The following is a 19,876-nucleotide window of genomic DNA, read 5'->3' on the forward strand; positions in this document are numbered from 1 at the left end:
TTTTTAAACGTCGTGTGTTTTTAATACATTACAAATGTACCCTTGGTTTGCTTCTGATATGATAAATAAATAATATGAATTTTCAAGGTGTTATGATATATTTAGAGTTACTTTGCAAATTACCTTGATAAAATGGATAAACTAGAAAACTGAAGAGAATTAACAGAAGGCAATTAGAGAGAAATATAAAAAAATACATTTAGGTACAAAAACAAATGCAGAGGAGCTATAGGATGAGTTATATATGGCTCAGAAGATCTACAATCAAAGAGGACTTTCTGATTGCTGTTGATTGTAAGTTGAATATCAGCCAAGACTGTGATGCTGCAGTCAATGCTATTTTAGCCTGCATTAATAGAAGCATAGTTTCCAAGTTGAGGAAAGTAATAATCATGTTACATTATATACTGGTCAGTACTGTATACTTGTGTGTATCTACAAATACATTGAGTTGGACACATTATGAACACAGTATTTGTTCAATGTCACAGGATGTACTCAAGTCATACTTTTTGCATTACAATTAATTAGGGACAAAGGAATGACCTTAATACAGACAGTCCCTGAGTTACAAACATCTGATTTGCAAACAACTCATAGTTAAGAACAAGGGTTAGATACAAGAAGATAACAAGTGAGAGAAATCTACCCCTCAGAAGGGAAATTCACTCCTGAAAGAGTTATCATGGGGAAAAGGTGTCTCTACTGAAGCTTTATCGCCAATTCTTATTTCCACAACAAGTCACATTTTTCAAAATCCAGTTCTCACAGGGACAGAAAGTGAGGTGAAATCTTCTGAATAGGGACACATTCAGCAAAACAAACACAACAAGGGTGTTAACCCTTCCCTATGCTATATTTTGACTGGAGTTACACTTAAAAATGTACCTGTTCTGACTAAAATACAAATTCAGCTTAAGAACAAATATACAGAACCTATCTTGTTCGCAACTTGGGACTAACCTGTAAAAGGAATTAGCAATACACAAAGTACAAGACAGAAGAGATAACACCATTTTACCTTATGTCCATGAAGGGTATATAAAAGTCTTCCTCCTAAAAGATCCATAATCTTAAGGGTACCATCATTCGAAGCCGTGATGAGATAGTTGCCAGAAGGATGGAAAGATACATAGTTGACACCAGCCCTGTGAACTTATGTAAGGAAAAGTAATTCAGGTATTTATTCCCGATATTTCTGTCAATATAATCATCAATAGTTCAATCTTAAGAATACTTATTCAGAAGTGTTCTATTGTTTACAATGAGACTTGGCTTCTATATAAGCATGTACAGAACTGCAGCTAAAAGCTAATTTGATTCCTAAATACCATTTCCTTTCTACTGAGAAACACTTTCCAGTTTGATACTTAAGCTGTCATGTCTCCTTCTGAAGTCTCCCATGTACCTCAAAACTTATTCTGAGTGGTCTGGAGACCTTCTGAAATAAGGGTATATGGTGTGTTTCTTGGATTTTTATTGGAAGAAGAGTGATCTAAATTAATTGCCTATTTAGATCCTGGCCTGTCTCCAGCTACTCTGACCTACTGTCATTCTTTTAAATTGCTACATTTCCACTTTTAACTATTCCTATGCCACTCTATGAAAATATATCTCCTTCTCTTTCAACTGCAGTATTTTAATACTGGTTTCTCTGTGGCTGGGAAAACCAATCTCTTCTTTAATAAAAGGTAAATGTTTCCCCTGACATTAAGTTCTAGTCATATCCAACTCTGAGGGGTGGCGCTCCTCTCAATTTCTAAGCCGAAGAGCCCACATTGTCCATAGACACCTCCAAGGTCATGTGGCCAGCATGACTGCATGGAGCGCCGTTACCTTCCTGAGGAAGCGGTATGTATTGATCTATTCACATTTACATGTTTCTGAACGGCTAGGTGGGCCTTACAGCGGGAGCTCACCCCACTCCCCAGATTTCAACCGCTAACCTTTTGGTCAGCAAGTTCAGCAGCTCAGCAGTTTAACCCGCTTCACCACCAGGGAGGCTTTCTTTAATATTTATAATTAAATCACCATATATGATATATGATAGGCCAAGATATCTACTGTGAATTCAGTTGCAAGGAACTGCTTCGCTTTGTTCGATATGTTCATCCTCTGACTTTACCAGGGTTAACAGAACTGTACAAATGGATGGTTCCAAAGAATAAAAAACACAAGACCATTAATAGTTAAAATACTAAGGTAAGGAGGTTATATAATGTCAGCGTTTAAGGTGAAAGTGTAGAGTTGGAGCTTAATGGCATACAATTTGCATCCAGAACCATTTAAGCCAGCCACAGTTTTGGACAACAAGGTAAGTTATTCATGTCCATGGGATCCTAAATACTCACAAATGGTCCCTAAAGCCTCTCGAAGGTAAAGGACTTTCTGATTGGCAGGCGCACAAGATGGTTTCAGAGCAGGAGCTGGTGCCTTTCCATATCTCATAATTTGGATTAAGTCTCTACTATCTCTGAACTACTTATGGGCACTAAGGGATGATTGTCAAAACTGCCGGTTCATTTAACTCTCATTAAGAAAAAGATTTCAGGAAATAACAGAACATATGGGAGCAGTGAGGAGAACTGCCAACACATCCTTAGGAACAGCTGGGGAGGGAAGGAAGTTGAGTGAGACGGATGAATTGGCTGGAAGGAAAATGTGAGAGTTCCTAAATCATGCATTAACATTTGATGGAGGAGTTTCTGCAAGAATGGCCCTTTTTACGATAAATAAAGGAACACTATTCAATTTCTAGTTTCCAAGATGAAAATAACATTCTTAAATCTGTCTCATCAGATTTAGAACTGATATGATCAGATTCAAAAGTTTAATTATTTTTCAGCAGAACCCTAGACAGCAGTAGACAAATTTAAAGGGTAAGCAATGCTTTAATGGGATAAACATGGGAATTTTTCAGACACTACACAATACCACAAGATTTTAACATCTTTAACAAATAGCTTTAATTTTCTGAAAGTCTATGATTTCTTTGCACCAATCCAGAAAGAGGACGGCGTCATTTTTAGATAACCACAATGTGGAAGTCTGGATCCTGGTAACAACCAAATACAAAAAAGACGTTGCACATAAAAACAACAACTTCTTTTCTATGTTAATCTGGCAGCATCCTGTTTAGGAAGACAATGAGTTTGAGATTATAGAGAAACTTTGCTGCCATCTAGTGGTTTAAAATAGTAATTCCAATGGGTTATATTATAAGGACAGGTAGTTATAACTAAATCCTCAAAACACATTTGTGCAACCCTCCAATTTATTAAAATTATACACAACAAAATTCAGACTAACATCTCAGTCTGTGATGAGAATCTACAACAATGGTTTTGTTATTATCAATTCCTACATTCCTACTATTTGAACATATGCTTTATGCTACAACACTTTTACTACTATTTAGATTCATTACAATGACCTAACATAAGGGGAAATTGTTTAAAATGGGTAACATAAATTATATACCGCATATACTCGAGTATAAGCTGAGTTTTTCAGCCCTTTTGTTAGGCTGAAAGAAGCCCATCTCGGCTTTTACTTAAGTCAAGGTTATTTATTATTTTACTTTGTTGTTGTTGTTATTATTATTATTATTATTATTACATTTATTATTTTATTCGACTATTTATTATTACATTTACATTATTTTACTCTAATTGTTATTACTGCATTTATTACTTTTTTCTATTTATTTTTATTTTATTACATTTTCATTTTACTGTATTATTATTATTATTATTATTATTACTACATTTATTATTCTACTCTATTTGTTATTATTACATTTCCATTATTTTACTCTATTATTTTTATTACATTTATTATTTTCCTGTCTTTATTATTGGAAGGATACATAAGCACATTTAGATTGAAGAAAGTTTGAATAATGATTTAATCAGAGTTTGAAGTCTTATCTTAAATTACAGTTTTATGTAAATATTTAAAAACATTTAACCTGCTGATGCCTCAATTAATGTAATTTTATTGGTATCTATTTTATCTTGAAATTTCCCAATAGCTACTGCACTTCTCACCCTCAGCTTATACTCAAGTCAATACGTTTTCCCAGTTTTTTGTGCTAAATTAGGTACCTCGGCTTATATTCAGGTTGGCTTATACTTGAGTATATATAGGTAATTACATATTGAAGCACTGCCAAATGTTACTAAAGCAGACCATTTTTGAAATACCAGTTGAAAAAATGGCTCTCTTCAGGATGCTTGACAGGTCTGTGAAATAAATGAAATTATAATCAGAGGCTTCCCACATTTATTTCCTAAGATTTGTATTAGCTTTCAGACAAATTACAAGTTGGGGAGGATGGGAAAGATTGAGAGACAAAGACTCCATTTACACTGACCATTTAATGTAGTTTGGAACTAGATTCAAACTGCAGTGGCCAGACAACAAACTCCCAGAAAAGCATGACAGCAAACCCTTATTGTGAAGCAATGCTCTGTGCTTTGTGTAATTACCCTCCATACTTCAAATTGGTTCCATAATCCTGTTTTTGCCTGCACAGCAAAATCACTTTCTTCAATACCAGTTTGAAACTGCACAAAATGGTCAGTGAACATGGGACCTGAAAAAGAGCTTCTGTCACCTTGAACAGAATATACAATTACCTCGGTGCTGCTGCAATAATTTATTTATTCTAATATCCCAGATCTTCACTGTATGATCTGAACCTGCACAAGCTATGCATGTACCATCAGGACTGAAATCTGCATAGTTTGTGAATCTGGAAAAAAAACAATGGGTTGTCACTGTGAAAATGCAATGTCATCCTTTCCACTTAGTTTTTCTAAGCTTAAAAATTGAATAGGTTTTATTTTCTATTCTAGCTGCTTTGCAGATATCAACAGGTTCTTGCCAAATTGAATCACAATAGTTCTTGTGGGTTTTTTCGGGCTATATGGCCATGTTCTAGAGGCATTTCTCCTGACGTTTCGCCTGCATCTATGGCAAGCTTCCTCAGAGGGTGAGAATGCAGATGCAGGCGAAACGTCAGGAGAAATGCCTCTAGAACATGGCCATATAGCCCGAAAAAACCCACAAGAACTGAGTGATTCCGGCCATGAAAGCCTTCGACAATACATTGAATCACAATAGTTTTGCCTTTCCCTTATGATCACCTACTGGCATCCTTTTTTCTTGCCCAAGTACTGCTTACTAGTCATGGGCCCAATTTTTTCCCATTCTTTTCATTTGTGTTCCTGTTTTATTCCATCCATTCGGATGGCATGAAATGGAAAGGCCCCTCCTGAAATGAAAATGTAATCGATACAAAGGCAGGTGGGCCTGCTTTTCAGAAGGATTGCGTGGGGCCTGGCAGGACCTGCAGTTGAGCACCGAGTAAGGAGCGCTCCTTACCCTGCGCTTGGCTGCAGGCTCTGCCAGACCCAGGAACATAGGCAAGGAACCCTCCACCTGTAGGTCCAAAGCACACCCAGGCCTTACAGGACCTGCAGCTGAGTGCCGAGTAAGGAGCGCTCCTTATTCGATGCTCAGCTGCAGGCCCTGCCAGGCCCAGGTGCGTAGGGCTAAATCCTGCACCCATAGGCCCGGGCGCTTTGGGCCTACAGGTGAAGTCCCCCCCCCCCCCCTGCAATAATGGACCAAAAGAAAACTGATATTTAGGCCCTGGAAACGAAAAACAAATATCTAACCTTCCAATTTCGGGAGGCTCAGAACTAAGATGGATCGGGGGGGGGGGGGGCACCAAAAGCCGGGACACAAAACGAATCAAGGTAAGTATCGAATGCACATGACTACTGCTTACCCATCATGATCTATTATACTATCAATGCAGGTCTTGTTCCTTATATCCCAGACTTTAACAGTTTTATCTTCACTGCAAGATATTATTAATCTTCCATCTGGTGAGTATCTGAAAAGGGAAGTACACACACACACATATATTTTAAAAATTCACAACTACTGGTGGTACAGAAGAATGCAAGACAAAAGAGGGGCATGCAAGCTATTGAAAAGACTAGTTTAATTCATGTCAGTTATGTCAGTGAGGTCTCCTTATGCTACATGGTTTTCTACTGTTTATAGTAGAGAAGCAATTTTTTGTAATTTATATCCATTACTAGTTTGAAACAATGTATTGTCGAAGGCTTTCATGGCTGGAATCACTCAGTTCTTGTGGGTTTTTTCGGGCTATATGGCCATGTTTTAGAGGCATTTCTCCTGACGTTTCGCCTGGATCTATGGCAAGCATCCTCAGAGGTGAGATCTGCTGGAACTGGGGGGAAAGGGGTTTATATATCTGTGGAATGACCAGGGTGAGACAAAGGGCTTTTGTAAGTTGGGCTAGATGTCTACTCTACAGGCCAATGGATATTCCACCTCAGACATCAGAAGAGCTGCAAGACCAAGAACAAGCCACTAGAGTCAAGATGAAGATCCACCCAGAGGAAAAGTGTTCCTGCCATACATCAAGGGAACCACTGACCGCATAGGGAAGCTGATGAGGAAACACAACATACAAACAATCTACAAACCCACCAAGAAAATCCAACAAATGCTACGTTCAGCAAAGGACAAGAGGGATCCTCTCACCTCTGCAGGAGTCTACCGTATACCATGCAGCTGTGGACAAGTCTACATAGGGACCACCAAACGCAGCGCCCAAACAAGAATCCAGGAACATGAAAGGCACTGCAGACTACTCCAACCAGAGAAATCAACCATAGCAGAGCATCTGATTAACCAACTTGGACACAGCATTTTATTTGAGAACACAAAAATGCTGGACCACTCTCACAACCACCATGTCAGACTACACAGAGAAGCCATTCAAATCCACAAACATGTGGACAATTTCAACAGAAAGGAAGAAACCATGAAAATGAACAAAATCTGGCTACCAGTATTAAAAAATTCTAAAATTGCAACAGCAAAAACAGCAGAGAGAAAAACAGGCAGGGACATCTAATCACCTTTCAAGAAGAGTTTGCTCCAGACACAGTCAGCCCATTGTATGCTAATCAAGGTGGTCAGTTGAAAGATTCACACCTAGCCCAACTTACAAAAGCCCTTTGTCTCACCCTGGTCATTCCACAGATATATAAAACCCTTTTTTCCCAGCTCCAGCAGACCTCACCTCTGAGGATGCCTGCCATAGATGCAGGCGAAACGTCAGGAGAAATGCCTCTAGAACATGGCCATATAGCCCGAAAAAACCCACAAGAACTGAGTTTGAAACAATTTCACACACTTAAGATAAGAAAAGTAATTATTTACCAGAAGTGTAATTTAGTAAATTTCTATATAGCCTGAATACAACAATGGAATTATTCGGACCAGATGGAAGACCCGTGGTTTCAGATGAGTTGTTGTATCAGTGAACCTTTTCTCCTTTCTTTGGGGCCAATTAATGAAGCAACAGAAAAGAAGACTATCTGCAAACTTAGTAGAAGCACAAGAACTTTTCAAATTCAAAAAGGAAAGGTATACAAACACTCACTTGGCACAGCTCACCCAGTGTGTATGTTGGGATAAGGTAAACAAAAGGTTTTGTCTGTAAATACTCCACACTTTTACTGACTTATCATTGGATGCAGTAACGAGAAACTGACTGTCATGTGAGAAGTTCACACTGCGGACTGTTGCAGTATGGCCTTTCAATGGTGTAGATTCGCCATGACTGCAAAATGGAAAAAGAAAACAAACATAATAAAAGGAGAGTAATAAATATTGCAGGCTAATCTGTCTTTTTCTCAACTTGCTTAAAGACAACATAAACCTTTCTAATCCAGTCAGTGTGCTTCTCTGCATAATCTGACACCTTTTCCCCAAAGACCAGATGTACCCTGTTTCCTTGAAAATAAGACATCCCTTGAAAATAAGACCTAGAGGTTTCGCTGAATTGCTAAATATAAGGCCTCCCCGGAAAGTAAGACCCAGCAAAGTTTTTGTTTGGAAGCATGCTCCCCCTGGTGGCCGGAAGCTGCAATACCGTCCCTGCTGTACAAGTGGTCTGGGAAGTGCTGTGGGAGATCATTACAGTCTCCAGACAGTATGTGGGAGCTAGGTACTTTACAGGCCTTATTTTTTGTGGCCCTGTGTGTGAGGGCCAGTATATTTATTATGCACTGACAACGACTGTACAGTATATAATAAAATGTTCATTTTTTGTTCAACAATAAATGTGAATTATTCCTGAAAATAAGACCTAGCACATCTTTGGAAGCAAATATTAATATAAGACACTGTCTTATTTTTGGGGAAACAAGGTACCTAGTTTGATCAGGAATAGTCTGACCATGCAAGTGTGTGTGCAAGGGATTATGAGGGCCTCAGGAGTTTCTGGGGGCATTATATATTCCTACCTCATCATAGACTATGACTGGACCAAATATATGTATATTGAGAGTCAAAGAACTACATTTATTTATTTATTTACTATATTTATATAGTGCCTTTCTCACCCCTGAGGGGACTCAAGGCAGTTTACAACATACTAATGGTAAAATTCAATGCCAACATACACGTAAAAATCATAATAACTAAATAGTAGCATATAACTATTAATTAAAATAATTAAAACCATCAAACATAAGACATAAACAACATTTAAACATCCTAGTATAAATATTAAAATGACATGGTACAAATCTTTCTCTTTTCTTCCTGTTTTAGACTCTTCCCATCTTTCTCAAAAATACTATTGTAGGGCAGGGATGATGCTAGAAAGAAAAAAAACCTACAGGCCACCAAATAACTTTTAGGATACCAGATAAAGATATTTTACAGCCCTTGTTCAAATGCCGTGTTAAATTGCACCCGTGTTATGGGGAGAGAGATAAAACTAAAAGCACAAACTTTGAGCCTATAGCTGTAGCTATATTTTTATACAACTGAACAAACTTGATTAAAGGATTACAAGTAGACAGGTATTAAAAAAGAATATTCTTCAGTATTGCACAAAAACACTGTACAAATAATTATTCTGATCTGCAATTAATAATATCCCAAGGATCAGAGAGTACTGTGTAAATATTAAAAACAAATACAGCTCCCTGAAAATCAATCTTGTCTTATTTTTGCAAGTCTAGCTAAAAATCAACAGAGAGGTGTACAGAAAACTACTGGCACAGAAAGGAATAGTTTGCTTCTTGTTCACATGAAAGAAAGATAAACTGTAGAGCTACTGCAAGCCTATTTAGATACTATCATATGTCTCTCTATTATACGGTGGAGCCCTCAATGGTGCAGCAGGTTAAACCACTGAGCTGTTGAATTTGCAGACTGAAAGGCCAGCAATTCAAATCTGGGGAGTGGGATGAGCTCCCGCTGTTAGACCTAGCTTCTGCCAACCTAGCAGTTTGAAAACATGCAAATGTGAATAGATCAATAGGTACTGTTCCAGTGGGAAGGTAACGGTGCTCCATACAGTCATGCTGGCCACATAACCTTTGAGGTGTCTATGAACAACGCCCTTTCTTCGGCTTAGAAATGGAGATGAGAACCACCCAGGAGTTGGACACAACTAGACTTAATGTCAAGGGGAAACCTTTACCTTAACTTTAGTATAGGGTAGGTTTTAACGTCTAGTATATCAAGCCTATATGAAATAATCAACTGGTTAGTTTGATAATTAAAATCCCAAATTCCAAGATTGCATTCAGTACAGTATAATCTACCATTTAATTTTTTTGTAAAAGGGAAGGAACCAGCAAGAATCAATAAAAGTTACATTTTCAATAGGCTTGTGCACAGATTCTATTTGGCCAGTTCCCTTAGGCTAATCCGGTTGGTCCGGCTTGTTGGCTGGCCATAACGGAAAGGACTCAGCCTCCATCATGTTTTTGGCTGCAACAAAACAGTGTCTGTCAAAAACCGGCTGCTTTTGGTTATAAGTGGTGTGCGGGAGGCAGCTGCTAGAAGGAAAAGTGTGAGGGGCAAAAAAGGCACCACTCCAGGACCTGCAAACCAAGAAAAATGAGAGGCCTTTTTAAAGGAAGCCCAGGGTAGGATAGTTCCAGGTTGATTGCTCTTTCTTCTGTGAGAAGTGGGGAAGCCTCCTTAAAATGCCTTGGAAAGTTGCGTGCTGCAGGGAGAATGCTGCATGTGCCTGCAGTGCCTGTCTCTTCTAGAGTAGAAACAGCTTTAACTAAGCATTAAACCCGGTGTCCTCTACAACAGAAGGTAAAGGATCGCAGAAAGAGTGGTCCTCCTGAACCTGAGAGGTTCCCGAAAAACAGATTGGGACCCCCCATCGAAATCAGGACCTCAAAATTGATTGCAGTTTACCAGGATTGCATAAGCCTAATTTTAAAGCATCTTTAGATCACAGAACCTTAAGATCCTAAGACCAAAATATCAATATCACATTTGTAAATAAAGAGTTACAGCTCAGCTGAAGTAAATTCTGTAGATGAAAGTAAAAGTGACTTTATCTGTCCCTGCTACAGGGACAGAAAAAGTAATAAGATGCCCTACATTTAGCCATACTTTCAGAAGTGGTGCCACTGAAAAGCACAGAGAGCAAAAATCTTAAGGTTTCAGCACTACTTACATACAAGGAATCCACAGCCTTGCTGTCCTGTCTTGAGAAGCAGAAGCCAGCAAGTGTCCATCTGGTGAAAACTGTACACATGTTACACCTTCTACATGGCCCACAAATCTGAAGGCTCTGGAGTTTGGCCTCAAATTCCATATCATAAGAAATCTATCTAAGGAAGAGGTAGCTGGAAAGAAATAAACACAGATACTAAAAACACAAATGAACTACTGTATCCACACTCTTTGTAAAGGCTGAATATAACTGAATATAAAAGCAGAAACATTTCGATCTGAGAGCTGGGACTATAATTCTGTTCTAAACTCAATTTTGGATTCCCCATTTCGATAAAAACTGGCATGCAAAAAGAATTGCCATTCACATTTCTTGTGCACTTCAATGACAGCAGAAAGAATTGGCCATTTATCTGGTCATGGAGCTTTGGTGGTGAAGACATATCCTGAGTATGATCAAAAATAACTTTGACAAAGGCTTTCATGGCTGGAATCACTGGGTTGTTATTGGTTTATTCGGGCTATATGGCCATGTTTTAGAGGCATTCTCTCCTGACCTTTCGCCTGCATCTATGGCAAGCATCCTCAGAGGTTGTGAGGTCTGTTGGAACTAGAAAAATTGGGTTTATATATCTGTGGAATGTCCAGGGTAGGAGAAAGAAGCAGGGACAACCAATCACCCCTCAACAAAAAATTCCCCCAGGCACTAACAAGGTACTCCAAAAAACTGCCAGGCTATCAAATACTAATCAAGGTGGCTAATTGAAACATTCACCTCCAACAGACAAGAGTTCTTTCTCCCACCCTGGACATTCCACAGATATATAAACCCAATTTTCCTAGTTCCCACAGATCTCACAACCTCTGAGGATGCTTGCCATAGATGTAGGCGAAACGTCAGGAGGGAATGCTTCTAGAACATGGCCATATAGCCTGAAAAAACCTACAACAACCCAAAAATAAAATTGTTAAGTGGTTAGCATGAAGAAATGATTTCAGCATGGCACCAATGAAATGTGGACAGCAGAAAGATGAAAATGATATAACCTTTGCACATTTTGTTAGGCTTAAGTTTGCTGTTGAATATGGTCTGAAAACAATTCCAGAAAAAAGTGTTCTCATTTGAAGAACAATCTTTTCCTTTAACTTTAAAATGATGTAAAAATCTGAAGAGTTTAAAAACCAAATATGACACTCAGGGCAGCACCTGGAGCCTTCTTCCCTTAAGTCTCCAACTGACAAATTCAATTTATAACTTGGTAGAACTGAACCACTTGACCATTGGTGCTTCCCAGAAGAGCTCATACAAATCCCTTTATCCATAAATATTTCCAATGTACTTACCAAGTGCTTTAGTAGTGGGATTGAAGGCAACACAGGTGACTGCGTCTTTGTGACCTTTAAAATTACGGAGCAAGATAGGATCCTCCTGATAGAAAATAACATGCAGCTTTTATTTAGACAGTCACATAATCTGATACCAAAATTAACAGTAAAAGATGTCACTGAATCTTTCAGACTTTAAGGTGTTATGAGACCCTTTGTTGTACAGTGGATCCTTGGTAATCACTGGGGTTTGGTTCCAGAACCTTCTGTGGATACCAAAATCAGTGGATGCTCGAGTCCCATTATACACAATGATGTAGTAAATGTTTGCTTTGGGGATGTTTTAGAATATGAATATATATATATATATATATATATATTCCAAAATAATTTCATTTATAAAATATAAGAAATAGGGAGGGCTACGAGAACAGATAAAAGTAGAGTTTCTTCCATCAGCTTCTAATACAAAAAAAAGTTTCTATAATGTTAAATAAATGAGAAAGAAGAAAGTAGAACAAGTGAGGTTTTGTTTATTTGTGGAATGTCCAGGGTGGAAGAAAGTGCTCTTGTCTGTGTGAGGCAGGTGTGAATGTTGCAATGTTGTGAATATTGGATTCCCCAGGAAGAAAGCAGCCAGGCCTTGAAGTTGCAAGGCCATTCAATGCTAATCAAGGTGGCCAATTGCAACATTCACACTTGCCTCAAGCAGACAAGAGTTCTTTTTCCCACCCTGGATATTCCACAGATATATAAACCTCATTTGTCTGAGTTTCCAACAGACCTCACAACCTCTGAGGAAAACTCACAGCAACCCAGTGATTCCAGCCATTCAAATCTCTGACAACACAAAAAAATGCTATTTTTATAAGAGGGTTGTAATATCCCCTTAGGAATTTCCAAGGGTATAGCGACATTGCTGAATTAATTTGACACCACTGTAACTGACATGGCTTGATTCGACTGAATCATGGGAGTTGTAGTTTGGTGAAGATCTAGCATTATTTTGACAGAGAATGCTAAGTATCTTGCAATATTATAACTCTCATAATTCCACAGGCATTGAGCCATGACAGTTAAAGTGGTGTCAAAACTGCATTAATTTGACAGTGGAGATGCATCCTTTCCTCTTCCAGCATGACTCTATATTCAACTTTTCCTGGAAACATTATCATCACATGGGGGGAGCTAGAAATTCCTAAGGAGAATTGCTTTCATCAAATTTGTGAGTTATCAAATCTGCAAAAAATAAAACCGCAAACGTGGCGGTTAGACAACATAGACAAGAGTCGTGTGCCTTGTAGCAGAACTCTGAAATGTGTTTTCTCATTTAAGCTCCCAAATGGCCATCCACACTGTTGAATGAATGCAATTCAACACCACTTTAACTCAATGCTATGAAATCCTGGGAGATATAGCTTCTGGGGGAAAAGGTCAGTGGGAAGAAGGGAATTTCTTCCTTTCCTTTTCTTCCTAAATGCTTTAACATCCTCCCAAAGGATGCAGAGGGTTTAGTGGGTCTTCTGTGACCTTTATTGGATGGCCCTTGTTGTTGTTCATTCGTTCAGTCGTCTCCGACTCTTCGTGACCTCATGGACCAGCCCACGCCAGAGCTCCCTGTCGGCCGTCACCACCCCCAGCTCCCTCAAGGTCAGTCCAGTCACTTCAAGGATGCCATCCATCCATCTTGCCCTTGGTCGGCCCCTCTTCCTTTTGCCTTCCACTTTCCCCAGCATAATTGTCTTCTCTAGGCTTTCCTGTCTCCTCATGATGTGGCCAAAGTACTTCAACTTTGTCTCTAGTATCCTTCCCTCCAGTGAGCAGTCGGGCTTTATTTCCTGGAGGATGGACTGGTTGGATCTTCTTGCAGTCCAAGGCACTCTCAGAACTTTCCTCCAACACCACAGTTCAAAAGCATCTATCTTCCTTCGCTCAGCCTTCCCTAAGGTCCAGCTCTCACATCCGTAGGTTACTACAGGGAATACCATGGCTTTGACTAGGCGGATCTTTGTTGCCAGTCTGATGTCTCTACTCTTTACTATTTTATCGAGATTGGACATTGCTCTCCTCCCAAGAAGTAAGCGTCTTCTGATTTCCTGGCCACAGTCTGCATCTGCAGTAATCTTTGCACCTAGAAATACAAAGTCTGTCACGGCCTCCACGGTTTCTCCCTCTATTTCCCAGTTGTCAATCATTCTTGTTGCCATAATCTTGGTTTTTTTGACGTTTAGCTGCAACTCGGCTTTTGCGCTTTCTTCTTTCACCTTGATTAGAAGGCTCCTCAGCTCCTCCTCGCTTTCGGCCATCAGAGTGGTGTCATCTGCATATCTGAGGTTGTTAATGTTTCTTCCAGCAATTTTCACCCCAGCTTTGCATTCATCCAGCCCCGCACATCGCATGATGTGTTCTGCATACAAGTTAAAAAGGTTGGGTGAGAGGATGCAGCCTTGCCGTACGCCTTTCCCAATCTTGAACCAGTCTGTTGTTCCGTGGTCAGTTCTGACTGTTGCTACTTGGTTCTTGTACAGATTCCTCAGGAGAGAGACAAGGTGGCTTGGGATGCCCATCCCACTAAGAACTTGCCACAATTTATTATGATCCACACAGTCAAAGGCTTTAGAATAGTCAATGAAGCAGAAGTAGATGTTTTTCTGAAACTCCCTGCCTTTCTCCATTATCCAGCGGATATTGGCAATTTGGTCTCTCGTTCCTCTGCCTTTTCTAAACCCAGCTTGAACATCTGGCAACTCTCGCTCCATGTATTGCTGGAGTCTTCCTTGCAGGATCTTGAGCATTACCTTACTGGCATGAGAAATAAGGGCCACTGTACGGAAGTTTGAGCAGTCTTTCGCATTTCCCTTTTTTGGTATGGGGATATAAGTTGATTTTTTCCAGCCTGATGGCCATTCTTGTGTTTTCCATATTTGCTGGCAAATGGCATGCATCACCTTGACAGCATCATCTTTTAAGATTTTAAACAGTTCAGCTGGGATCCTGTTGTTTCCTGCTGCCTTGTTGTTAGCAATGCTTCTTAAGGCCCATTCCACCTCACTCCTCAGGATGTCTGGTTCTAATTCATTCACCACACCGTCAAAGCTATCCTCAATATTATTATCCTTCCTATACAGATCTTCTGTATAGTCTCGCCACCTTCTCTTGATCTCTTCAGCTTCTGTTAGGTCCCTGCCATCTTTGTTTCTTATCATACCAATTTTTGCCTGAAATTTACCTCCAATGTTTCTAATTTTCTGGAAGAGGTCTCTTGTCCTTCCTATTCTGTTGTCTTCTTCCACTTCCATGCATTGCTTATTTAAAAATAGTTCCTTATCTCTTCTGGCTAACCTCTGGAATTGCGCATTTAACTGGGCATATCTCCCCTTATCCCTGTTTCCTTTTGCTTTCCTCCTTTCTTGGGCTACTTCCAGTGTCTCAGCAGACAACCATTTTGCCTTCTTGGTTTTCTTTTTCTTTGGGACGTACTTTGTTGCTGCCTCCTGAACAATGTCTCGGACTTCTGTCCATAGTTCTTCTGGGACTCTGTTTACTAAATCTAGTCCTTCAAATCTGTTCTTCACTTCCACTGTATATTCGCTAGGAATGTTAGTGAGATCATATCTAACTGGTCTGTGTATTTTCCCTGATCTCTTTAGTTTAATTCTAAATTGGGCAATAAGAAGTTCGTGATCTGAGCTACAGTCAGCCCCAGGTCTTGTTTTCACCGACTGGATGGATGTCCGCCACCTTTGGCTGCAAAGGATGTAGTCAATCTGATTTCGGTGTTGACCGTCTGGAGAGGTCCATGTGTAAAGCCGTCTTTTAGGTTGTTGGAAGAGAATATTCGTTATACACAGCGAGTTTTCCTGGCAAAATTCTATCAGCCTGCGTCCCGCTTCATTTTGTTCTCCCAGACCATGCTTGCCTGTGATCCCTGTTGTCATTTGACTTCCCACCTTGGCATTCCAGTCTCCTGTAATGAAAATAATGTCTCTTTTTGGTGTATTATCCAGTAGGTCCTGCAGATCCTCATAGAACTGATCTACTTCTGCTTCTTCAGCAGCTGTGGTTGGGGCATATATTTGGATCACTGTAATGTTGAAAGGCTTTCCTTGCACTCGAATTGAGATCATTCTGTCATTTTTTGGGTTGTATCCAAGCACCGCTTTAGCGAATTTCTTATTAATTATGAAGGCTACTCCATTTCTTCGATGTTCCTCTTGTCCGCAGTAGTAGATCTGGTGGTCATCTGATGTGAAGTGGCCCATTCCAGTCCATTTCAGTTCGCTGACCCCCAGAATGTCTATCTTTAGTCTTGACATCTCACCAATAACAACATCCAATTTGCCCTGGCTCATAGATCTTACATTCCAGGTTCCTATGGTGTGTTGATCTTTAGAGCATCGGATTCGTCGTTCACCTCCAGTACCGTCGGCCGCTAGCCTTCCTTTCGGCTTTGAGCTAGCTGCGTCATCACATCTGGGGCTAGTTGAACTTATCGTCTGCTCCTCCCCAGTAGCATTTTGGCCATCTTCCGACCTGAGAGTCCCATCTTCCAATGGCATACCGACATATCTCTGGTTGTACTGGTCCATTTAGTTTTCTTGGCAAGGATACTGGAGTGGTTTGCCATTGCCTTCCCCAGGGATCACGCTTGGTCTGACCTCTCTGCCACAACCGTCCCGTCTTGGGTGTCCCTTCACGGTTTCGCTCATGACATCATTGAGGTGCTCAAGCTCCAGCGCCCCGACAAGGCGGTGATCCTTTGCTGGAGCCCTTACAGTGCCTAATTCTATGAATCTGTGTCAGGCATGGACAAACTTTGGCCCTCCAGGTGTTTTGGACTTCAACTCCCACAATTACTAACAGTCAGTAGGAAATGTGGGTGTTGGAATGCCAAAACATCTGGAGGACCAAAGTTTGCCCAGTCCTGGTCTATATAATATTATATGTCCTTTAGAAGAAAATTGAAGACTTGGCTTTGGGACCAGATGTTTGATTAATGGATAGCGGCAATTGGAAGAAGACTGGATACTGCGACATTGAATTAACCCAGACTTGGATTTGGTTTTAAACTGGCGTGACTAATCTATCGTTTTAATTAATTATTTTTGATATTTTAATATAATTGTTGATTATTTATATGATGATAGCATCTTATGTGAGGCTACCCTGAGTCCTGTCCCCCACTTGGAGGGAACAGGGCGGAGTAAAAGTGTTCGAAATAAATGTTTATTTACTATATTTGTATACCACCCTTCTCAGCACTTGGGCGACTCAGGGCTGTTTACAATGGCAACGATTCGATGCCCAAAAACACCATAAAACATTTAAAAACATTAACACATAATATAAAACCACAACATGAATACTAAAACCATACATCCTTTGCCTCTCCTAATAAAAACATTGTCCCATCTCGTTGTCCAGTCGTTCCAATTCCTACGTCTTTTACCTTGCATTTTCAAACACTTGCTCAAACAATCAAGTCTTGACTCTCTTCCAAAATGCTAAGAGGAAGGGGGCCAATCTAATATCCCCAGGAATGGCATTCCATAGCCGAGGGGCCACCACTGAGAAGGCCCTGTCTCTCATCCCCACCACATGAATAAATAAATATCCCCATATTGATGTAACTCAATGCTATGGAATCCAGCATTGGGTTGTTGTAGGTATTTTTGGGCTACATGGCCATGTTCTAGAGCAGTGCTTCTCAACCTTCCTAATGCCGTGACCCCGTAACACAGTTCCTCCTGTTGGGGAGACCCCCAACCATCACATTATTTTCGTTGACACTTCAGAACTGTCATTTTGTTACTGTTATGAATCGTAATGTAAATATCCAATATGCAGTATGTGTCCCGTTTCATTCACGGGACCAAGTTTGGCACAGATATCCAATACGTCCAAATTTGAATACTGGTGGGGTTGGGTGGGGGGACTGATTGTCTCATTTGGGAGTCATAGTTGCCGGGATTTATAGTTAACCTACCACCCAAGTGAAGGCTTTCATACTGGGACAATTTCATCCTATATTGTATGTGTTTCCTCCACCACAGACATCTCAGTGTTTTCTCTCTATTGCTGTGGGATTTGCATGACCCTGTCCACTGCCTCTTCCTTAACCCTTTCCTATTTTTTTCTGTTGCACCCATCAAACATGAATTGATCAGAAACTGAACATACTATCTAGAGGCATTATCTCCTGACGTTTCGCCTGCATCTATGGCAAGCATCCTCAGCGGTAGTGAGGTCTGTTGGAACTAGGAATCCAGCATTATTTGGGAGACAGGGCTCAAGCCCTTGTAAAACTACAACTCCCATGATTGTGAGAGAGTGGTGTCAAACTGCACTCTTTCTACAGCAGGCATGGGCAAACCTTGGCCCTCTAAAGTGTCCAAAACACTGGAGAACCGAAGTTTGTTCCACAGCATAGAGGCTAAACTACAACTCCCAGGACTCCATAGTGTTGAAATAGGACAATTACAGTGGTGTCGAACTGCATGGCTTCCAGGGAGGAGTCTGTGTTTGGGGCACTGCTGCCAAACTGCTCTCCTGGCCCTTTTTAAAGGCTGAGGCAGGCCCAGAGGCGCAAAGTGGGGTGAGAGAAGCGCCCTACCAGAACCGAGGCCATCGACCTTCCCTTCCTTCTCCTCTCTGCCTCTGGGCCCCGCTCAAAAGGCCCGCGCTTCAGACCACGCCAGTCGAGCGAGGAGCCGCCGAGCCCCCTGGAGGGGAAACAAAGCGGAGGAGCCTTTCAGCCGGAGAGGGAACGAGGGGCGGAACTAAGCCCCGCCCACCTTTCGGCGCCCAGCCTCAGCATCCATGACGTCGACGCTCGATTCACCCTCCCTCTCAAGACCCGGAAGTCGAGCCTGTTGCTTAGCGACGGTGAGCGTCCAGGAAGTTTAGAAAAGGAAAGAGGCAGCGAAAAGTATGGGGACAATTGTGGTTGTTGATAGATATGCTTCAGCCTACAGATCCCGTAATGCCTCATCATATTGTGACGACTAGGCCTGGTGGGAGTTGTAGGCCAAGAAAAAAAAAGAATGACGTCTTATTATTCCATTCCTTAGGTGATCCCTCCGAGTAGGATTGTCTTCCCAGATCGGTGACTGTGGAGCCCTATTCTTGATCTGCATGTTCTCCCGCAGGGTTGGCTTGACACGCCTTCCTCTTGGCACGTTTCTCTCTTTCGCCCTCCATTCATGCCTCTCCAAAATCTGCAGCACTGCTGGTCACAGCTGACCTCCAGCTGGAGCGCTCAAGGGCCAGGGCTTCCTAGTTCTCAGTGTCTATGCCAGAGTATTTAAGGTTGGCTTTGAGCCCATCTTTAAATCTCTTTTCCTGTCCCCCAACATTCCGTTTTCCGTTCTTGAGTTCGGAGTAGAGCAACTGCTTTGGGAGACGGTGGTCAGGCATCCGGACAACGTTGCTATTCCAGTGTTGACGGTGGAGGACCATCACTTCAGTGATGGTGGTCTTTGCTTCTTCCAGCTCACTGACATTTGTCCGCTTGTCTTCCCAAGAAATTTGCAGGATTTTTCGGAGGCAACACTGATGGAATCGTTCTAGGAGTTGCATGTGACATCTATAGATAGTCCATGTCTTGCAGGTGTATAACAAGGTTAGGAGGACAATAGCTTTATAAACAAGCTATTATTCCATTACTTACTTAGGCGATCCCTCATTGGCCTTCTGAGTGTTGTGTCTTGGCGGTGGATGCATAGGTGGCTGTAGAGACCTATTCTTGATCCGCATGTTCTTTCACAGTGAGGGTATCACTTTCCAGGTGGAAGGTGGTTTCAGTCAGGGTTGGCTTGACGCACCTTCCTCTTATCACGTTTCTCACACTCAATTCCTGAAACGATTCCATCAGCACTGCCTCGGAAAAATCCTGCAAATCTCTTGAAAAGACAGACGGGCAAATGTCAGCATGCTTTTTTTTTTTTTTTTTTTTTTGTCGTGTCAGGAGTGACTTGAGAAGCTGCAAGTCATTTCTGGTGTGAGA

General features: G+C 41.0%; 1 protein-coding gene across 1 annotated transcript in view; it reads right to left on the reverse strand.

Annotated features, from left to right (window-relative positions):
* The window catches only part of POC1B (POC1 centriolar protein B), a 38,314-nt gene extending 19,656 nt beyond the window's left edge, over positions 1-18,658 (reverse strand). Inside the window, exons 1-7 of the mRNA XM_060777342.2 lie at positions 18,485-18,658; positions 11,890-11,974; positions 10,547-10,718; positions 7,493-7,672; positions 5,798-5,905; positions 4,641-4,756; positions 1,022-1,155 (exon numbers count right to left, since the gene is read on the reverse strand). Coding sequence (XP_060633325.2) covers positions 1,022-1,155; positions 4,641-4,756; positions 5,798-5,905; positions 7,493-7,672; positions 10,547-10,718; positions 11,890-11,974; positions 18,485-18,499 — 810 coding nt within the window. The 5' untranslated portion in view covers positions 18,500-18,658. The remainder of the gene's footprint in view (positions 1-1,021; positions 1,156-4,640; positions 4,757-5,797; positions 5,906-7,492; positions 7,673-10,546; positions 10,719-11,889; positions 11,975-18,484) is intronic.
* Positions 18,659-19,876: the final 1,218 nt, after the last annotated feature.

Source organism: Anolis sagrei, chromosome 5, assembly GCF_037176765.1.
Source record: "Anolis sagrei isolate rAnoSag1 chromosome 5, rAnoSag1.mat, whole genome shotgun sequence".
In the NCBI taxonomy this organism is placed as follows: domain Eukaryota; kingdom Metazoa; phylum Chordata; class Lepidosauria; order Squamata; family Dactyloidae; genus Anolis; species Anolis sagrei.